A 21819-nucleotide genomic window follows, 5' to 3' on the forward strand; every position below is an offset into this window, starting at 1 on the left:
TACAGTAAAAATTAAATGAACACATCAAACGAAATTACATAATCTATAAATAATGTACGAAAACTATGTATACCTGAGAACGCGTACGAGTCCAGCTAACGGTGGAGAAGGTCAAGTCGGACGAACACCTACGTACAAAAAAACCAATTGTCAGTAAAAAATTTGGCAGCACCTCCCCTGTAAAGTGATGTTTATAGAACCTGCGAATAAACGACAACACGATGGTTGCCAACACAGAAAACATGTAATATCAATGCGCTAAACAAAATCCTAACTATATAATCACTAAGAATTTACTAAACACTAAGAATATGCTAAGCAAGAAACTAGCTAACTATTTTAATAAACACTAACAAGAAAATATCTAACTATTTACTAAACAATAAAATATCTAACTATTTAGAAAATACCTAATCGAAGTTCGACTTTTGTAACACTAGGATCAAATGCACATTTTTTCATTCCAACTTAACTAGACAGACATCCACGACATTTACCTCCGGTCGGGGCGGGAGCTGGAGCGGCGGCCGGTGGCGGGAGCTGGCGCGGCGGCCGGTGGCCGGGCCGGGGCGGTGGCGCGGCGGCCGGGGCGGTGGCGCGGCGGCCGGGGCGATGGACCGGCGCGCTCGGCGGGCGGACGGGGCGGGCGATGGCGCGCTCGGCGGGCGGGCGCGGCAGGCGATGGCGCGCTCGGCGGGCGGGCGCGGCGGGCGATGGCGCGCTCGGCGGGCGGGGCGGGCGGCGCGGTCGCTCGGCTATGGCGAAGAAGAACGAAAACGACGGGAGCGAGAGTGGAAGGAAGAAGAAACGGCTCGGACGCTTAAGTCCTAGCTCGGCGCCAAGATCTGTGGCGCCGAGCTAGGCGCCACGCGGACATCCACGTCATCCCTGCCCGCCATGGCCACGTCATAGCTCGGCGCCATAGGCTGTGGCGCCGAGCTGTGTTACCTCGGCGCCACAGCCTATGGCGCCGAGCTAAGGGTCCAAAACAGCATTTAAAATTTTTTTAGGTCTAAACCTATTAGATTCAATGGTATTCATCTGAATACCCATTATTTTTGGTAAAAAAAATCAATAGATACTAATATACATGTATGTGTACACAGGAAATAGAAAACGAATCAGGATTTGTGCTCATTTAGGCTGAAAACGTTCCTTTTCCAACCTCCATCCAAGCCAGCACAATAGGTTTAGCGTGGCCCATTCTCAATTAGCACATATTTTCATCTCTCAAGTGGCCTAGTCCTAAATTCCTAATTCTCAAACCCCACGCTGATAGCAGGCAGCACCAGCCGTCGCCGCCTGCCTACCACTACGGGCCTACGGCAGCCACTGCGGCTAGTCCTGCAGCGCGACGCCGCGATGACGCGACACAGGCACACAGCGAAGGCGGCACGGCGCCTCAGCCCTCAACTAGCGGTCAGCAGGTCAGGCCTCACCACCTCACACCTCAGCCGCTGTTGCCTGTCGGCCTCGGCCATCGGCGGTTCGACGCCCAGGCCCGAGTCGGCCAGTCCGGCGTCCCCAGGGCCATAGCCCGACAGTCGCACAGCCTTCAGACTTCAGTTTTGAAATAGTTGTATGCAAATATGTAGTTTGTGTTTAGTTAGCCTAGAATATTAAATTATGATGACTAGTTATTAAATCAGTTATGCTTATATTGTTTATACTTAATTATATGTTATATATACAAATAATTATCTATCTATACCAATAGAAAAACTTTAGTCTTTAAAAATCATCCTAGAAAATTTTCGAATACCCACACTCTAAATCCTGGGTCCGCCACTGGCACGAAGTCGGACACCTTGGCGGCGTAGCCCTCCTCAATGAGGAAGTTGGGCGACTTGACGTCGCCGTGGATGATTGTCGGGGCAGGAGCAGATGAAGCTTCCAGGAGTGTTGGTGCAAGTTCCAGGAACAGAGCAAGGGTACTTGTTGTTAGGATCCGGCAGGGACGTAGGGGCCGCGGAGCAGTTGCAGAGGTAGGCAGGTAGCCCGGTCCGTTCCACGAGTCGACGCGCTCGCAGCTGCCGCTGACGCACATGTACGCCGTGGCGTTCCGTGCCGCCTCCCGGCACGTCTCTCTACTGACCACCCAGTCCAGCAGCAGCAGCTGCACCTTCCCGCCGGTGGATGTCATGAAGTCCCCGGTGGTGACGTAGGTGGTGCGGAAGTCGAACGCGGCGGCCTCCATGAGCACGGCCGGCGTAGCTGCAGGGGCTGAAGCCCGTGACGGCCGCGGCGGTGTTGACGCGGTCGTCGAACTGCATGCCGTACGTGTTGATGCCCTGGGCGGGATGGCCGCCTGGCAGCAGGCCAGCAGCCCATGCCGGCGCCCGGCGCAGGAGCCGTTCACTCGCGTCCGGGCACGTGGCCATGCAGCCGGTCATGTACTCGATGCCGGCGTTGAAGGACTGCACGTACGCCAGCGAGTTGCAGCGCACGACGACGAAGAGGTTGGCCTCGTCGGAGATCCGGAACTACGAGTCGGAGAGGTCGATCCCCCACAGGCTGTTGTACTTTGCCCATGGACCGTGAGCTAGGTGTTGTAGCACCAGGTCTGGATGTCGTTGCAGAATGCAGACGCGCGCCTGGCCGCGGCGCACGGAGATGGCGATGACCTCAACGGACTCGCCGCTGAAGGCCTGGTAGGCTGGTAGCCGCCGCGCGCGGTGCGCCTGCAGGTGATGTCGCCCCGCCCTCGATCGCCCGTGTAGTGGTAGCACCCGCGCCCGATGCTCAACGGGTACGGGATGTCCAGGTCGCCGCGCTGGCTGGTGGTGGCGCAGTCGCCGATGCCCATAGCGGCCATGCTGAAACAAGCGGTAAGCAAGCTGCTGCTGTGAGGAAGCGAAGCATTGTTGTTCGAATGATCAAATCAAACACTGCCAATTGCCGAGGATGATATACACCAACCAAGACACGACAGTAGTTTACTTGGTACACGCGATGCCATTAACACCAAGACAAAAGAGAAAAGACAGGTCGTAGAAAGAAATTTCAGGGTTTCAAAAGGGATGGTTGCTAGCTCGTAGGAGTAGTTTCGAAATGGATGCCATTAACACCAAGACAAAGACCGTGTTTTCGAAAAGGATTATTATATCAATCTTCTTTCCATGTGAAACTTGATGCAAGTGTGCTAGCTCTTTCCATGAAACTTGCGGCAAGTCCCTTTCACTGTCAATCAAAATTCTAAAAAAAAAAGAAAGAGAGAGACAAGTATTGATCCTCTGCTTACTGTCAGCTTCAATCAATACACATAAACCAATTAAAACGGTCTGTGATGTCAATTGGACCAAAACGCTCCTAGTTAACACACATGTAAGAAAGAGGAACAGCAGTACATGGTAGACAGACATTTCGGGAAAACATTCCAGGAATAATGAACAAGATAAATAGAGTGGTCAAAAAGTGATGAGTATCTATTATACTTTGAGGGCAGACCCAGTGCCGGGAATGAGCAGTACAGCAGGCTATCTAGTTTACCAGTGCATGCCAGCAAAGTTTGACACAGCAGCTGAAACAAAACCCAAGGACTAGTCCTTGACAGTGAACCTAGTGTTGTTCACAGACCCATTGATGGAATGGAACCCAGCTGGTTCGTGTACAAAGGCGACGAGGCCATCCTCCTTTTCCTAAGGCGCTCGGCGATGATAAATGCCATCTCCAGAGACTGTGAGGCATTGAGCCTTGGGTCGCAGTGCGTGTGGTAGCGTGACCCCAGATCATCGAAGGTCACCGTACGTGAACCGCCGATGCACTCTGTAACATTTTGTCCAGTCATCTCTAGATGCACTCCTCCAGGGTGGCTCCCTTCTTGTTCGTGGACATCAAAGAACGCACGCACCTCACCCTGGTTTCAACAACATAGCAATCAGAAATACTTCATTTACTTATCCTCCAGTGTGACATTGGGTTCATACAAATTATTCAGCACTTCTGTCAAATACCAAGCATTGAGTGACAGCAACAGCTATCGTTTTTTTTGTCCTAACCTTTGGCTGCTCATTGATAAGGATGGTAAAGTAGATACCTGGACGACCAAACTGTCATGTACGGTAATACATTCACTAGGCGCAGGCGCGCGCGTGATGTCCGGCGAGCAACCGAGCGCGCGGCCGCAGAGCAGGCAGCAGCGCATGCTGCAAATCAGCCACCAATGGCAAGTGGCTGAGATTAGGAAAGAGGGCTAAAATCAGGTGCTGCAAATCAGCCACAGATAGCAGGGGCTGAGATTAGGAAAGAGGGATAAGAATAGGAAAGAAGCAATCAATCAGGCTAGAGAAAATCAAGGAGACTTGCTCCATTTGTAGGTGGCCGACGGCCATATATACCCAGCTATGCTGCACGGTTATAGCAATAAGGAATTTGTCTCTTCTTCCACCTCCAGCCTCACAAGCCTGCGGTTAGGGGGGCATAACCCCAACCGGAGAGGACGGCCGACGGCTACGAGCTACGTAGCCGTGGTCCGGCAAGTCGGGGATTCCAGGTCCTTGACAGCTTGGTATCACGAGTCCGGCGATCTTCGTCCAGCAATTCCCAGTCCACCGAACCCCCCACCAGCCGCACAACACCACCATCTCCCACCCGCTCCTCTGCCCCCAGCACCATGTCGGAGTACACCCTTGCCGACGTCGTGAAGATGATGCAGGAGATGCAGGCCGACATCTCCGGCCTCAAAGAGAAGTCCGCGTCGTCGTCCGCCGGCGGCACCATGCAGGAACGCCCTCGCGACACCGACCGCCTGCCTAAGTTCCAGAAATGGGACTTCCCTCGGTTTGATGGCAAGACCGATCCTCTCCTCTTCATCAACAAGTGTGAGTCATACTTTCGCCAACATCGTTCCTCGCCAGAGGAGCAAGTGTGGATGGCCTCATACAGTCTCGAAGGCACCGCGCAACTATGGTACATGCAGCTGCAAGAGGATGACGGCACCCCGTCCTGGCGCCGGTTCAAGGAGCAGCTCAACCTGCGCTTCGGGCCGACCAGCCGGTCCGCGCCTTTCTTCGAGCTCACCGAATGCCGCCGCACCGGCTCGGTCGAAGAGTACTCCAACCGTTTCCAGGAACTCCTACCCCACGCCGGTCCGATGGAGGAGGCGCAGCGCGTCCAGCTCTACACGGGGGGGTTGCTGCCGCCGCTCAGTCACTCGGTGCGCATCCTACACCCCGACACTCTCAGCGCCGCGATGAGCCTGGCGCGGGAGGTGGAACAGCTGGAGATCGCCCGCGTCCAGGCGGCGACAAGACCGGCAGCGCGGGGTATTCTGCCGGCGCCCCCTCCACGACCAGCCGCTCCGACACTACCGGCGCCACCTCCTCCCTTGGCCCTGCCAGCGCCGCCGGTGGGTGCAGCACACGCGCGCGGCGAGGGCGCTCGCCGCCTGTCACCCGAGGAGATGGCGGATCGTCGTCGGCAAGGCTTATGTTTCAATTGTAACGAGAAGTACTCTCGGGGCCACAATCGTTTTTGCAGGCGTCTCTTTTTTGTGGATGGGGTGGAGATCGATGACACCGGGGTCGACGGGGACACGGGCGCGGCCGAGCCCAACGCCCCGCTCTTCTCCCTGCAGGCGGTGGCCGGGGTGGCGCCGACTGACACCATGCAGATCGCGGTCACCCTCGGTCCGGCCTCCCTGGTGGCGCTGCTCGACTCGGGCAGTACACACAACTTCATCTCCGCGACGGCAGCACACCGGTCGGGCCTCCCCATCCAGCGCCGTCCACGTCTCACGGCCATGGTGGCTAACGGCGAGCGGATCTCCTGTGCCGGCGTCCTCCGCAACGCGCCGCTCCTCGTCGAGGGCGAACCATACCCGGCCGATCTCTTCGTCATGCCGTTGGCCGGGTACGACGTCGTCCTCGGCACGCGTTGGCTGGGGGCCCTGGGACCGATCGTGTGGGACCTCGCCACCCGCCGCATGACGTTTCAGCGCCCAGGGCGCTCGGTCTCCTGGACGGGTACCCCACGCGCAGCGCAGCCGGCGGTGCGCACCATGACAGGGGGGGATGCGTTGATGGAGGCTCTCCTGGACTCGTTTGGGGGGCTCTTCGCCGCTCCTTCGGGCTTGCCTCCCAAGCGCGCCCACGACCATCGCATCCTCCTCAAGCCCGACGCATCGCCGGTGGCTGTCCGCCCGTACCGCTACCCGGCTGCCCACAAGGACGAGCTGGAGCGTCAGTGCGCCGCGATGATCGAGCAAGGGATCGTGCGCCGCAGCGACTCCCCGTTTTCGTCACCGGTTCTCTTGGTCAAGAAGCCCGATGGCTCCTGGCGTTTCTGCGTCGACTACAGAGCCCTGAACGCCCTCACCATCAAAGACGCGTTCCCGATCCCGGTGGTAGAGGAGCTGCTCGACGAGCTCCACGGCGCCAAGTTCTTCACTAAGCTCGACCTTCGGTCCGGCTACCATCAGGTGCGGATGCGGCCGGAGGATGTGCACAAGACCGCCTTCCGCACGCACGATGGCCTGTACGAGTTCCTCGTGATGGCGTTCGGACTCTGCAACGCTCCGGCTACGTTCCAGGCGCTGATGAACGACGTGCTCCGACCATTCCTCCGCCGTTTCGTCCTGGTATTCTTTGACGACATTCTAATTTACAGCAAAACCTGGGCCGATCACCTCCGCCATCTCCGGGCGGTTCTCGACGAGCTGCAGCGCCACCGGCTCTTCGTCAAGCGCTCGAAGTGCTCTTTCGGCGCGCCGGCCGTCTCCTACCTCGGCCACATTATCTCGGCAGCCGGGGTGGCTATGGATCCGGCCAAGGTGGCCGCCATCCGCGACTGGCCGCCACCTCGCTCGGTCCGGGCAGTTCGCGGTTTCCTCGGCCTTGCCGGGTACTACCGCCGCTTCGTCCACAACTACGGCACCGTGGCTGCCCCGTTGACGGCCCTCCTCAAGAAGGATGGCTTCGTCTGGGACGACGCGGCTATGACAGCGTTCGCAGCACTCAAGGCAGCCGTGTCCTCCGCCCCGGTGCTCGCCATGCCGGACTTCAGCAAGCCGTTCGTGGTGGAGTGCGACGCGTCCGCCACAGGGTTCGGCGGGGTGCTTGTCCAGGAGGGACACCCGGTCGCGTTCTTCAGCCGGCCAATCGCTCCCCGGCATCGCGCCCTCGCCGCCTATGAGCGCGAACTTATCGGCTTGGTCCAGGCCGTTCGCCATTGGCGGCCATACTTGTGGGGTCGGCACTTCACCGTCAAGACTGACCATTTCAGTCTCAAGTACCTCCTCGACCAGCGGCTGGCCACCATCCCTCAACACCATTGGGTGGGAAAGCTCCTGGGCTTCGACTTCGAGGTGGAGTACCGCTCGGGTGCCACGAACACCGTCGCCGACGCCCTGTCCCGAAAAGACACCGAGGAGGGCGCGCTGATGGCTATATCCGCACCCCGCTTCGACTTCATCACGCGGCTACGCCAAGCCCAAGCTACGGACCCGGCCCTCGTCGCCATCTGCGAGGAAATTCGCGCGGGCACACGTACGGCGCCGTGGTCCATCATGGGCGGGATGGTCGCCATGCATGGGCGCCTCTACATCCCGGCATCGTCCCCTCTCCTGCAGGAAATAGTGGCTGCCATACACGACGATGGCCACGAAGGCGTCCTACGCACCCTACATCGGCTGAAGCGCGACTTCCATTTTCCAAACATGCGCCGTGTTGTGCAGGATTTCGTCAAGGCATGCGGCACGTGCCAAAAATACAAGTCTGATCACTTGCGGCCGGCCGGTCTTCTACAGCCCTTGCCGATCCCCTCGGCGGTGTGGGCCGACATCGGCATCGATTTCATCGAGGCGCTGCCCAGCGCCCAAGGCAAGACGGTCATCCTCACCGTCGTCGACCGCTTCAGCAAGTACTGCCATTTCATCCCGCTGGCGCACCCGTACACGGCAGAATCGGTGGCGCAGGCGTTCTTCGCCGAAGTGGTGCGGCTGCACGGCGTTCCGCAGTCCATCGTCTCGGACCGCGACGCCGTGTTCACTTCGGCCTTCTGGACAGAGCTGATGGAGCTCACGGGCACCAAGCTCTTCATGTCCTCCGCCTTCCACCCCCAGACAGACGGCCAGTCGGAGGCAGCCAACCGCGTCATCGCCATGTACCTTCGCTGCTTCACCGGCGACCGCCCTCGACAGTGGCTCCGGTGGCTTCCGTGGGCGGAGTACACCTACAACACTGCCTTCCAGTCATCACTCCGCGACACGCCATTCCGGGTGGTGTACGGCCGCGACCCGCCAACCATCCGATCCTATGAGCCGGGCGATGCACGCATTCCCGCGGTGGCGCAAGAGATGGAGGAGCGCAGGCGCAGGCGCGCGCGTGATGTCCGGCGAGCAACCGAGCGCGCGGCCGCAGAGCAGGCAGCAGCGCATGCTGCAAATCAGCCACCAATGGCAAGTGGCTGAGATTAGGAAAGAGGGCTAAAATCAGGTGCTGCAAATCAGCCACAGATAGCAGGGGCTGAGATTAGGAAAGAGGGATAAGAATAGGAAAGAAGCAATCAATCAGGCTAGAGAAAATCAAGGAGACTTGCTCCATTTGTAGGTGGCCGACGGCCATATATACCCAGCTATGCTGCACGGTTATAGCAATAAGGAATTTGTCTCTTCTTCCACCTCCAGCCTCACAAGCCTGCGGTTAGGGGGGCATAACCCCAACCGGAGAGGACGGCCGACGGCTACGAGCTACGTAGCCGTGGTCCGGCAAGTCGGGGATTCCAGGTCCTTGACACAAACCACTTCATCCAACCAGATTTTTGTAAAGATGATGGGGCTCGAATATTCGAGGGATATCCAAAAAAAATCCATGAATTTCTTTATGGAGATCGCTTTCAACCTAATTTTCATTCCAATTGGCTGGTGCCATGGATATGTTGTACTATTTACTCTAGAGACCAAAAAATAACCAGTATGACTGGATCAATCAGTATGGTGAAGCTATATACCCTGTCCCTCGTAAACTCACACTTGCACACTGCAGAGACAAACTGGCCCCACAAAGAGATAATGGACTAGTGGCTATTCACTCAAAAAGAATACAGAGTGTTGACCAAAAAAAAAAGGCAAGCAAGTAGCCCAACATGGAGATAAGATAGCAAGAAAAGAGAGTTACCAAAATCCTGTCGAACGAGCGGGTTTTGAGTCCGCAAGGGGCCTTCATAGTGTTCCCATGCATTGGGTCAGTAACCCATGTTACTATCTGACCGGCCCCACGGACAGCGCGTATCAGGTGTGGAAGTTTCACCCTCATGTTTTCAGGTCCCATTCTTGTGATGATGGTTATTCTCCCAGCCCTGTTTTCGGGATTCAATATATCAATCAACCGCACAAGTTCTGCTGGGTCCATCTTGTCACTAACCTGTATTACATTGTTGGGTGAGGAGAAATTTCTCAGACAATGCCTAAACCTTGAGCTTTACAAATGCAGAGGTCAAACAGGACTTGCTAAATGTTGAGCATTAGATTTACCTTGATACCAAGAGGGTTGGCAATGCCTCGAAGGAACTCAACGTGAGCACCATCAAGCTGGCGAGTGCGCTCTCCGACCCATAGGAAGTGGGCAGAGCAGTCATAATAGAGGCCCGTGGTGGAATCCTCACGAGTGAGCGCTTGCTCATAAGGTAGAAGAAGGCACTCATGTGACGTCCAGAATTCTGCTGTTGTCATTATAGGGTGATCTAAAGGGAGCCCAGCAGCTGACATGAACCCCAAAGCTTCGTCAACTCGGTGAGCCAACTCCATGTACCTATTAACCATTTCCCACATGTAAACCATGAATTGGCACAATTGAATAACTCTCGAACGTTAATAAATGTGTTGCGGTCACTTTGTGCAAATCAGGATACCTCTGGATCCAGGGACGGAAAAAAGGAACATTTCCATTTTTTGTGTAAACAAATAGCTAATCACTAAGACCATAGAATGAACCTAAAATGCACACATCTTGGGATGAATTGAAATATTGAAGAAATAAGTGTGTCAATCGATAGGCATGAAGGTTAATCATTGTTGATTCACAGCAACCCCACCTATCACCTTGTTCGCTGTTCTCTGTGAAATCAAGGTTCCATTGTGCTACCCTCTGCATTGCAGCATAACCTCCAGTTGCGAATGCCCGCAGCAGATTCAGTGTTGCTGCAGACTGTGAGTACGCCCTTATCATGCGGTGTGGATCTGGCAACCTTGACTCCCCATTGAATGCATCCCCATTGATATTGTCCCCTCTATAGCTTGGCAACTTCAATCCATTCCGCTCCTCAAAACCATCTGACCTTGGCTTCGCAAACTGCCCTGCCATTCTTCCCACCTAGACATCCATGCATATTATTACAGTAAATGCGAAGTTATCTAGAGCATGATTTAGAAATACAACCAGCTCTGTGTGATCGTATATCCTAATTCCTCATGTTGGAAAAAAAAAGAAATACATACCATACATTTGAAACATAGTTAGATTATTAAGATTAATAACAGATGTAACATGTATAGTTGTTGTCATTATTCGATTCGTCATAGCTCCATTTTTAATGGGAAAACATGCAATTACTGTGGAAACATATTTGCGGAGAGAGATAATAGGATTTAATTTAGGCTGTAAGAGCGGGCATGATGTCTAAACGATTCGATCGATCAACACTAAAGCTTTGAGGCGATTTTATTTATACAATACTACCTTGACGACAGGCATCTGGCCTCCGAACATGAGCACAACGGACATTTGCAGGAGGACGCGGAAGGTGTCCCTGATGTTGTTGGCGTTGAACTCCTTGAAGCTCTCGGCGCAGTCGCCGCCCTGGAGGAGGAAGGCCCGGCCGACGGCGGCCTCCGCGAGGCGCTCCTCGAGGGTGCGCGCCTCGCCGGCGAAGACGATGGGCGGGAACGTTCCCACCGTCCGCAGCACGTCTTCCAGGTCCGCCTTGTCCGGGTACTCGGGCTGCTGCTGCGCCGGGCGGCCCCGCCAGCTCCCGACGGACCACTGGCTCGGGGGCCGTAGCGCCGCGCGGACGGCGCGGACGCGGGCGCGGGCGCCGAGGAGCGCACCGCGGCCGGCCCGCCCCCACCACGGCAAAGGGAGCGCCGGGTTGGGCGGCAGCGCTGGGGGTGATGGCGCGAGTGCCATTTTGGGGTGGAATGTGTACGGGGGACAGGGGACTTTTGCCCGCGGGGATATATCCTGCTACGTGTGACAAATGTCAGCACTGCACTCATAATATTCTAAATTTTTACTCTAAAAAAATATTCTGTTCTAATCATCAAAATTATTTACTCTATATCACAATTCTCTACACTCATGTTTACTCTATATTTCAACCTTATACCAATTATCACATGTAGACAATCCTCGGTGTTGTCCGCACATATAGATGGCCATTTGACACGATGAGCCAGTACAGTCACGACACGAAAAAACACGGCTCAGGCACGACATGACCCGACTAGTATAGTGTCAGTGCCTGACACGGCACGGCTTTAGTGTCGTGTCTGGGCCACCATCTTGATTCGTAGTATTGACACGAGCATGACACGGTTACATTTTTTATTTTCAAATTGATAGTTTACATATATTAAGTATAAGAATTCAACATATAACACAATAAAATTACAGCCGCACTGGCTAAATAGGTGTGTTTAAGTCTCTCATACACTTAGTTGCGTATTTGAGCTCTCATAGCTACATATTTTTTGTTGAATTATATAATATACTCAGATAGGTCAACGTTCTACCGGACCGGGTCGACACGGCTAGCAGGCCGACGGGCCGTGCTAAGCCGCTACCGCGGAACATGGGCCCATCTAACACGACACGGTTCACTAGCCGGGTTTGGTGGATCGTACCTAAAACGGACCGTGCCGGCTAGCCAGGTTTGATAGACCGTGTCGCGTCCGGTCGGGCCGGCTCGTTTAGCCACCTATATGCAGTACTGCTGCCAACCAATCAGAAGTGCAGAGAGAATATTTTGTTGGAGCATCAGTAACGCTGGATATGAGGTTTTCGTTGCCAACAGTAAACTTGCAGTGCCCTTTACAATTCACTGTTGCGGTGTTCCGCGAGCTGTAAATATTTAGGTATCGTTTGGTTCACTTATTGATAACTGAATGGGTAACCGATAACGTTATATCATGTTTGTTTAAGTCTAATCGTAATCAATACCACACTACAAATGGATACCGACTTATTCAAATTTGTTACCGCCGGTATTCAAGCGTGAATCGTTAGCATTACCATTTATGTTATATTTCACGAACCAAACGCCAACTTAGTAAACTGATTATTTCTTTAATATTGTTGTCATTTAATTTACTAAAACCCATAAAGGGCTATACACTTTCAACGACGTAGCCTAACAAACAAGCACCGAAGATATGATGGAAGGGCTGGCTTCACTAAGCCCCGCATAACTGTTGCCCATGTTTCAACTTCGAAAAAGAACAAAAAAACGCCCTTCAAGCTCATTTACTAATATATACCTTGATACATCTTGTCGGGTACCATAATTAGGGGTACCCTCAAGACGCCTAATTCTCAGCTGGTAACCCCCATCAGCATAAAGCTGCAAAGGCCTGATGGGTACGATTAAGTCAGGGATCAGTCCACACGAGTGACTTGATCATGCTTCACCCGAGCCTAGCCTCGGCCAAGGGCAGCCGACCTCGAGAGACTTCCGTCTCGCCCGAGGCCCCCCTTTTAACGGCGGACACACCTCCGGCTCGCCCGAGGCCTTGGCTTCACTCAGAAGCAACTCTGACTAAATTGCCACACCGACTGACCAAGTTGCAGGAGCATTTAACGCAAAGGTGGCCTGACACCTTTATCCTGACACGCGCCCCCCGGCAGAGCCGAAGTGACCGTCGTCACTTCACCGCTCCACTGACCAGTCTGACAAAAGGACAGCGCCGCCTGCGCCACTCCGACTGCAGTGCCACTCGACAGAGTGAGTCTGACAGGAAGTCAGGCCTTGCCAAAGGCGCCATCGTGAACTCCGCTCCGCCCGACCCCAGGGCTCGGACTCGGGCTAAGACCCGGAAGACGGCGAACTCCGCTCCGCCCGACCCCAGGGCTCGGACTCGGGCTAAGACCCGGAAGACGGCGAACTTCGCTCCGCCCGACCCCAGGGCTCGGACTCGGGCTAAGACCCGGAAGACGGCGAACTCCGTTCCGCCCGACCCCAGGGCTCGGACTCGGGCTAAGACCCGGAAGACGGCGAACTCTGCTCCGCCCGACCCCAGGGCTCGGACTCGGGCTAAGACCCGAAAGACGACGAAACTCCGCCTCGCCCAACCCCAGGGCTCGGACTCCGCCCTGGCCTCGGCCAAACGATCTCCGCCTCGCCCGCCCCCAGGGCTCGGGCTCGGCCTCGGCAACGGAAGACAGACTCAACCTCGGCTTCGGAGGAGCCCCCACGTCGCCCTGCCTAGGGCACAGGCCCGCCACGTCAACAGGAAGCGCCATCATCATCCTACCCCGAATCGACTCGGGTCACGGAGAACAAGACCGGCGTCCCATCCGGCCAGCTCCGCCGGATGGGCAATGATGGAGCTCCACGAGCTCTGTGACGACGGCGGCCCTCAGCTCTCTTACGGAAGCAGGGCGACGTCAGCAAGGACTCGACCGCTCCAACAGCTGTCCCTCCGCCAGGCTCCGTCGCTCCTCCGACAGCCACGACATCACGCCAGCAAGGTGTCAAGACCTCTCCGGCTGTCACATTGGCATGTACCTAGGGCGCTAGCTCTCTTTCCGCTAGACACGTAGCACTCTGCTACACCCCCCATTGTACACCTGGATCCTCTCCTTACGACTATAAAAGGAAGGACCAGGGCCTTCTTAGAGAAGGTTGGCCGCGCGGGACCGAGGGCGGGACAGGCGCTCTCTTGGGGCCGCTCGCTTCCCTCACCCGCGTGGACGCTTGTAACCCCCCTACTGCAAGCGCACCCGACCTGGGCGCGGGACGAACACGAAGGCCGCGGGACTTCCACCTCTCTCACGCCCGACTCCGGCCACCTCGCCTCTCCCCCCTTCGCGCTCGCCCACGCGCTCGACCCATCTGGGCTGGGGCACGCAGCACACTCACTCGTCGGCTTAGGGACCCCCTGTCTCGAAATGTCGACACATCTAAAGAAGGGTTGAAGCAAACATGTGACCATCTATCTCTGACAAAAGCGGTATATAATAGTGTGTTTGGTTTGATAAATGAATTGATCTATCTTCTTCTCACCCTCACTTTTTTATTTGATTTGTGGAATAGAATGAGTTGATCCATCACCACATCATTCCTCATAAGCTAATAATCTTTATACTACTTATTAAGGCTGCAAGAGTAGTCTGTCATTCCCGTGTTCTGTCACCATTCCCTACGGCCCACATCTAGCTAAAATTAAAAAAACATGTCCTCAAGAGGATTTGAACCCATGACCTCTCAAACAAAGGCCAAAAGTAGCCACCGTTACACCACATGTGTGTTCATATCTACATCTATGACAGGAAACACATCTACTACATCTATCACCAAGCTCACTTGCTACCCTTACACAATGCGTAGTAGTAGATAATTATCACCGAGATTTTTGAATTATATTTTTGGATGGAGGTAATATTATTTAAAGAAGAGCTTTGCATACAATTTCTTTTGTTTGAATAATGTATTATACTTAAATTCTCTTTTTTTGCATGCGTGACATTTTTTCTTCGTAATATTTTTTTCCATGGATCAGACTTGTGAGTCATTTTCATAAACCAACGTCAAGCATGAATCCATGTTTCTTACTTGAAACCCCGAACAAACACCATGAGCAGGAGGCACTCGCGTTGGCGTCGCTCATCGATGACGAGAAGAAGCTTGACGACTGTCAGTTCGACCTCTAGAAGCAGTCCTATGTGGTCGCATGCGCCACTGTATACGACAAGCTCCCGCGAAGCCACCGCTTGGACGCGGTCCAGAGCAACTACACCGCGTTGTCCATCGTTAAGCAGGGGGGCCTCATGGTTGTCGCCAACGTCGACAACTCTCGGATTGTTCTGGACACCGTATCCAACGACGACGCCATCACGCCGTCCAACTCATCGTCCACCTGAAGCCCAACCTGCCACGTAAGTCGCTACTGGCCGGACATGAATTCTTGTGCGCTGGGACCATGGACGTTGCTGATGTTGTGTGAGTGTCCTCGAACATGATGTATATAGTGGAGTAGCGCATCCGGTGATGCAACGACCAGGGTACTACCTCGCTGATGAGCCCGGGGTGCACTTTGTTTGGCAGCCCAACCAAGAGTCATCGGTACTACTATATCGAGGATTGTGGCGTCATCTTGGCGCTGGAGGTGACGCAGAGGAGGATCGACAACAGTGACCAGTTCGTCATCCTCGCCACTGTCAGGGTAGCTTTTGTGCCGGCCTGTCTTTAATTATCTTCGTAAACACACTTACCTTTTTGTTTAAGCAAGAGCGTATGGTGGTGCGTGTCTGATGACTAACGATGTACGAGGAAATTTCTTCCGACATGTGTGAAACGTGCTCTTCAATGATGAGATCATATAAATCGTGGCATATATCGAAGTCTGCATGATACTGATGGTTGCAATGTAGTGGTGAAACAATTAGATTAAAATAACAAAAATTATGTATGGCTAGGATCACAAATTGGTTATGAAACATTTTCTCATAACAATATAACACACATTTTGTATATAAGTTATTGTAGTATACTGGTATTATATATTCCCGTTGCAACGCACGGACACTCAGCTATTAGTATATAGATGAGGAGTGAGTTGATTCCACCAAAATTGATGAAATGAACTTATGATGCATCACCTCATGAAGTATAGAGTGACTCCACAAACCAAACACACTATAAATTGCACCGTCTAAGGCCAGTTAATGTGTCGAAAGTAGACATGTTTAACTGTCGGGTCGGGTATTCGGGTTGGGTCGGGTTTTTCTGTTTGGGTCGAGTTTTGGATAAAAAATCATGGCTCGTGCTCGGTTCATGGATTATTGCAAGCGAAAATTATGGTCTATACTCCCTCGTTATATTAATCAGGTTAAATTGGTTTTTTTTTCAAACGGATCAAATTAGATTAATCGGGTCGAACGGCCATGTTCGGATCTAGCCGAAAACCAAACCCAATTACCCATGTAACCAATACGCCCGTGGCCCCGGACTCCTTCCTTTGCGTGCGAGAGAAGCCAGCCCCCAATGCTCCCCTCCGGTATCCCGGTCCTGGCGACCGGGCCCTGCCCCTGCCCGGTTCCACCGGTCATACAAATCGACACAGGCAGCAGGGAGAGGCCGCGGCGCTTGGCGATGCACAAGCCACAGCATAGCGGCGCGAGGGGAGAGGAGAGCCGCGGCCGCGGCCGCCTCTCCAGGGCTAACGCGCGGAAGGGCATTGGGCACGGGCAGCCACCGCGCCGCTCGCGTCCACGTGAACCCCACCGCGCCGCTCGCGTCCACGTGAACCCCACCGCCGCCACCACCCGCCGCGGCACGCCCCACCCACAAAAACCCAACCGCCCACCACCCATACCCAGCCGCGCCTTATCCTCCACCGCCGCCGCCGCCCCCTCCCCCCAACTACTCGTCCTCACCCGCACCCGTAGTCGCCGCCCGCCCCCAGATCTAGATCTGAGCCTCCCGTGACCAGACGATGGCCGACGAGCCTCCGCCACCGGCGCTAGCGAGGAAGAGCGCGCCGGCGCAGCCGTGGTCGCACGTGGAGACCATGCACCTCATCGACGCGTACGAGGAGCGCTGGACGGCGCTGCGCCGCGGCCAGCTCAAGGCGCACCAGTGGGAGGAGGTGGCGACCGAGGTCGCCGCCCGTTGCGCCGCCAACCCGGGGGTCATCGCTCAGCGCAAGACGGGCACGCAGTGCCGGCACAAGCTCGAGAAGCTCCGCAAGCGCTACCGCACCGAGGGCGCCCGCCCCGTCACCTCGCTCTGGCCCTACTTCCGCCGCATGGATCGCCTCGAACGGGGGGCCCTCGCAGCCTACCCGGCCGCGGCTAGCTCGCCGCCTGCCGCCGACGGCGACGAAGAGGAGGACGAGGAAGACGTGCAGGAGGAGGAAGAAGTGGAAGAGCTCGTCCCCCGCAACAACACCCGGAGCATCAACGGCATCATCCGGGAATTCGGCACCGGCCTCGCCCCGCGCCACCCGCAGCTGCAGCTCCACCCGCCGCCTTCTTCCATCACGCCGTCCACCGCTCCCCCCCGCAAGAGGGTGGCCTACGAGGCATTCCAGGCCAAGGACGAGGCCGTGGCCGTGGAGATGACCCGCCGCGGCGGCTCTGGGTGGGCTGTCGCGCAGCTCTCGGTTGTGGTGAGGGATTTCGGCGAGGGTGTCATGCGGCTGGAGCGGCGGCGCATGGAGGTGCAGTGGGAGATCGAGCGCGGGTGGCAGGAGGCGGACGCCCGCCACGCCAGGATGCTCAAGGACGCGTTGCGCCAGTTCCGCGACACTGCCGCCGCCGCCGCCTGCGTCTTGCCGCCGAAGAAGGCCAGGAGAGACCATGGAGACTCGTAGTAATAGGCTAATAGCGATTGATTTGATCCTGATGCTGATGGTGATGCTAGCAGGGAAGGCATCCCCATCCACCCCAATTGGATGTTCCTCCCTCTTCTGTCCATGTCGTATATGAATATGAGTGGTAGTACAGTACTGATTTGCAGCAGCATTATGTTCATTTGTGACCTCATTTATGTTAAGCTTGCGTTGCGTTATGGTGAATGGTGGCGATGGTTTTGGATGGTGCAGCAAGCTAATTAATGTGGTGAAATTGCTTTTTTTTTGCGGCCGGTGTATGAGATGCAGGCAGGGATTAGGCTATCCGCACTCATACAACTCTAAATTTCTACTTTAAAAAGAATATTCTGTCCTTATCAGCAAGTTTCTCTACTCTATACCATAATCCTGCGCAGTCATATATACTCCATATCTCAACCTTATATCAACTACAAAATATTATATCAATTTTTTAATTTTTTCCATACACACGCTGCTGCATGTGAATGCAGTTGCTTTCATATGATTGGATGCAGTTGCTCACGGACACAGACACATAGTGTATGCAGTTGCTTTCGTATGACCCTAGCTGTGACGTTCGTCCACCCATGCGCCAAAATAGAGTACCTTATACAACAGATGGCTGCAGCACGCCGAGTAACTCTACGCCGGTAGGGTAGGGCATCGAGTCCGTCACTGCCTTACCATCCCGTTTGAATCCGATATGCAATGATTCAGTGCTGTCTGTTTGCCTCCCTTGTACGCCACTTGGACGTTCGTCGCAAGGTCTTGTTTGATACTAGTATGGTAGTATAGCAGCTGCGTGCTCTGATGTTCGATTCAGAAGCAGTCGATTGGGCACTGGACTGGAGCATATGATTGGGGCTATCGCCAGTTGACCAAAGCATTATGTATACTACGCAGGCAGCTGTATGCGATCGCGCAAAAGTTTGGAGCTTCAACTAGTTTGGGCATCATGAACGCAGAGAAGATAGAATCCCATAGATTTGCTCGGGAGACCGAACAGCGATCAGCTGGAAGCGTGCGTGAATAGTAAAACGCAGTTATGTAAATGTGCGGGTGTTTACTCGGGGACAAAGACAAGCCTGCTCTAAATCGCTAGCGGTGGCAACAGGACGGGTCGGAGCTGGGTGCTGCCCGTACCGGCCACCAGAGGGAGCCAGAAAACTGGAGTGGATAGAATACACTTGTTATTCAAAACTATCTTTATGGTTTTGTTTGGTTATTTTAGTATTACCTCAGTCTATCTCAATATATGTAGATTAGGGTCAATACTAAAATATCCAAACTAGATCCAATCGGGAGACATTCTTCGGTTCTCGTCCGGAATCCAATCCCCTAGTACAAATATTATAATATACAAAGATAAATAAAAATTGTCATATGAAACAAGCGGTAATCGAATAAAAAAAGGGTTGAGGTGAGTGATGATTTTACATCTTTATATGAGATCATATTGAGACGATTTATTGAATTCAACCTTTATAGACCACATAAAAGGATGGTCTAACTTCTAGCTCGTCCTCCCCTCCCAGATTTTTTGTTCTCATCCCCGCCTGTTCGGGTCGGATCTCCATGATAAGTTTGAATAGTAAGGGGTTTCTTTCTCTATAGATCCCTCCGTCTACCACCGGGCACTAAACTAGTCCTTAGTGGTGGCGAAATGAATGAGTCAACATGTATGTTTATATAAATAATTACTCTCTCCGTCCTAAGATATAAGATGTAACCACCTCTGACTAAAATACCAAAAAATATATTTAATTTTCTCTATTAAGACTAGTATTATTGTATTGATATATGTATGTTTAGATAGAGTGCGTCTTATATCATGTAATCGTACTAAGGCTGTCTCTAGCAGCTTATCCATTCTCATATTATATTTAAACTTCACTCTATGAATAGTGTATAATACAGTCCAAAACAATATTTTTGAATAAAATTTAAGTAGACTGGTCCATACAGCTTAAAAAGTAATATCATATGATGAAAGGAGTAAAAGAAAAGGCGCGGAAAAAGAAAAAGGACGAAAAGTAGTGCGGCGTAGCTACACCAGCAACGCGACAAGGCATGACGACGCAGCCCCCACAAACATAACGTCGTGCCCATGCGGCCATGGCCAGCAGGCCGCAGCAGCAGGGATTGGGATCCTCTGAATTTGTCGATGGGTCACTGACACGCGGGACTGAGCAGGAGTGGGTCCCACGTGCAGTGACACAACTGCACAAATGCACAAATTCAGAGGACCCGCGTCCCAGCAGCAGCAGCATTGGCCCCCACCCAACTGCAAAAGGGAAAGGCAAGCGGGGGTGCCAAAGGCAGTGTTCTGGCAGAGCGGCAGGCACAGCGAGCGAGTGCCATGATGGGCCATTGGCACGTCGCGTCGACTCGGATGGGCCAAGCGCACAGGCCCACGGGACGCCTCCCGTACGCCCTCCGACCCTGTTGTCCTTTCTCTCTTGCTTCTCGCTCGGGGTCGGGGCACAGTGTGCGGTGCCCTGTGCACGGCAGCAAGGACAGGACGCTCCCTCCTGCTGCCATGCCTGTCCTTGCCATTGCCTTTCGCTACTTTTCCATGCAGAGGCTCTGCTGGCTGCTCCATTGCTGTTGCTCTTCCAAAACGTTAACCACCAACCCTCCGGAGTAGTAGTAGTAAGCCACAAACGAAATGGTTGGTGAGTGGTATATCCACAATGCGAGGGAGGGGACACGAGAAAGAAAGTAAGAAACAGCAGCACCGACACTCGACTCCACCACAGTCATGCACGGCGGCACGGGCATCTATCTATCTATCTAGTCCAGCGGCGTGGAGCACTGCGCTGTTTCGGGGTCCCACATGGCCGGCAGCAGGAAGCGTCGGCCGGCGATCCCCACGGCGTTGTAGCTGGCGCCCGTGGCGGCGTCCACGCGCAGCTGCCCCGGGTACCCCTGGTAGGCGCCGGCCCCGAACACGCCCGCGCACGCCGTGACGGCCTCCATCGGCGCCTCCGCGGGGCCCTGGAAGAAGCCGCCGCCGTACGGGTTGGTCACCGCGCCCGCCAGCAGCGTGGCCAGCGTGATCACCGCGCCGTCCATCCCGACGTCCGCGTTCGGGGCCACCAGCGGCGCCGCCGCCGGCTGCGGGCCGTAGAGCGGCTGGTGGAAGGGCCATGCGCACTCCCCCGGGCACTGCTCCGCGGGGTTCCCCACCCACGCGTACACGTACCGCCCGCGGCCACGCCCGCGGGTGGCGTTCGGGGTCGGGGACGACGCGTGGAGGCCGCAGCGGGAGAGGCAGAACCCGTCCACGAGCACGTCCGGCGCCGTCACCACGACCGCCACGGAGCCGCGGTGCGGGGCCAGGCGCGTCGCCAGGGACGCTAGCGACGACTCCGAGAGGCGGCGGCCTAGGGAGCGCGACGGGTCCAGCACCTGTCGCCCCAGCGACAGCCGTGCTGCGCCAGGATGGTACCGCGACGTCGTGGCCCACCACGCCGCCACGGACCCCGGCCCCGTCCCCGAGAGGGAGAGGATGAAGTCGGCCACCACGGCGCGCTGCGCCGGCGTGAAACGCCCGTACCAGAGCAGGTTGACGGAGTAGTTGCCCGTCAGCAGCTGGCCGTGGTGGTTGGTGAGCGTGATGGGCGGCCGGCTCACGAGGAACAGCTGCCGCGGCGTGGCCGCGCTGGCTTGCGCGGCGGCGAGGAGGACGACGAGCAGGAAGAGACTGTGGGGCATGGCTGCCTTTGCTTTGCTGGGACGAGACGAGATGGACTGGTCCCTGCCAAGCGGACGTGACTAGTCGAGAGGTTTTATAGGGAGAGGGTTTCGCTTCCGTCGCGTGTGCCCGGGCCGGGACGAAGCGGAAAGACGGGGTAGACCACTGAGCAGGGCACGACTTTTCATGATTTTTTTTTGAGAGGGGGCCTCCTGCAGCAATGTACGTATACGTACTGGGCCGGACACACAGACAAAGCATTTTTTGGTCCTTGTGGCGGGTGGGGCCCAGCGTCGTAAGGGGCTCCTTGCGTGAGAAGAGACGTGCGCGTGGGTTTTGAATAATTTGAGCGTTCATCCAGCATTCGACGGGCTTTTTTTTGCCTTTTGTCCTTTTGTGAAAGATTTTCACAACTATTCCCTTCTTGGTTTGAATTCAAAAAATTGATTCTTACCTCGGTGCCGTCATTATTGGTGTCGGCGTTTCGAGACCGGGGGTCACTCGGGCCGACGAGTGAGTATCGCCGCGTGTCCCAGCCCAGATGGGTCGAGCGCGAGGTCGAGCGCGAAGGGGGGAGAAGCGAGGCGGCCGGAGACCG

The 21819-nt window shown here is 54.9% G+C and overlaps 3 protein-coding genes across 4 annotated transcripts; 1 reads left to right on the forward strand and 2 right to left on the reverse strand.

The window, feature by feature from the left end:
* Positions 1-1706: 1706 nt before the first annotated feature.
* On the reverse strand, positions 1707-11160 carry LOC100272293 (phospho-2-dehydro-3-deoxyheptonate aldolase 2). Of its 2 annotated transcripts, none has more exons than XM_008678493.2 (5): positions 10674-11160; positions 10030-10307; positions 9470-9746; positions 9114-9359; positions 1707-2816 (listed from the first exon to the last, which is right to left on the reverse strand). In XM_008678493.2, the coding sequence occupies exons 1-5, from the start codon at positions 11118-11120 to the stop codon at positions 2484-2486; spliced, it is 1581 nt and encodes a 526-aa protein (XP_008676715.1). In that variant the 5' UTR covers positions 11121-11160; the 3' UTR covers positions 1707-2483.
* Positions 11161-16199: 5039 nt separating this feature from the next.
* LOC100857060 (Homeodomain-like superfamily protein) lies at positions 16200-17728 on the forward strand. Its single transcript, XM_008681288.3, has one exon. It carries the CDS (start codon positions 16646-16648, stop codon positions 17522-17524), a length of 879 nt encoding a protein of 292 aa, XP_008679510.1. The 5' UTR covers positions 16200-16645; the 3' UTR covers positions 17525-17728.
* Positions 17729-20178: 2450 nt separating this feature from the next.
* LOC100284458 (PHI-1) lies at positions 20179-21278 on the reverse strand. The gene has a single exon (NM_001175869.1). It carries the CDS (start codon positions 21239-21241, stop codon positions 20318-20320), a length of 924 nt encoding a protein of 307 aa, NP_001169340.1. The 5' UTR covers positions 21242-21278; the 3' UTR covers positions 20179-20317.
* Between the last annotated feature and the right edge of the window lie 541 nt (positions 21279-21819).

This window comes from Zea mays, chromosome 4, assembly GCF_902167145.1.
Source record: "Zea mays cultivar B73 chromosome 4, Zm-B73-REFERENCE-NAM-5.0, whole genome shotgun sequence".
Classification (NCBI taxonomy): domain Eukaryota; kingdom Viridiplantae; phylum Streptophyta; class Magnoliopsida; order Poales; family Poaceae; genus Zea; species Zea mays.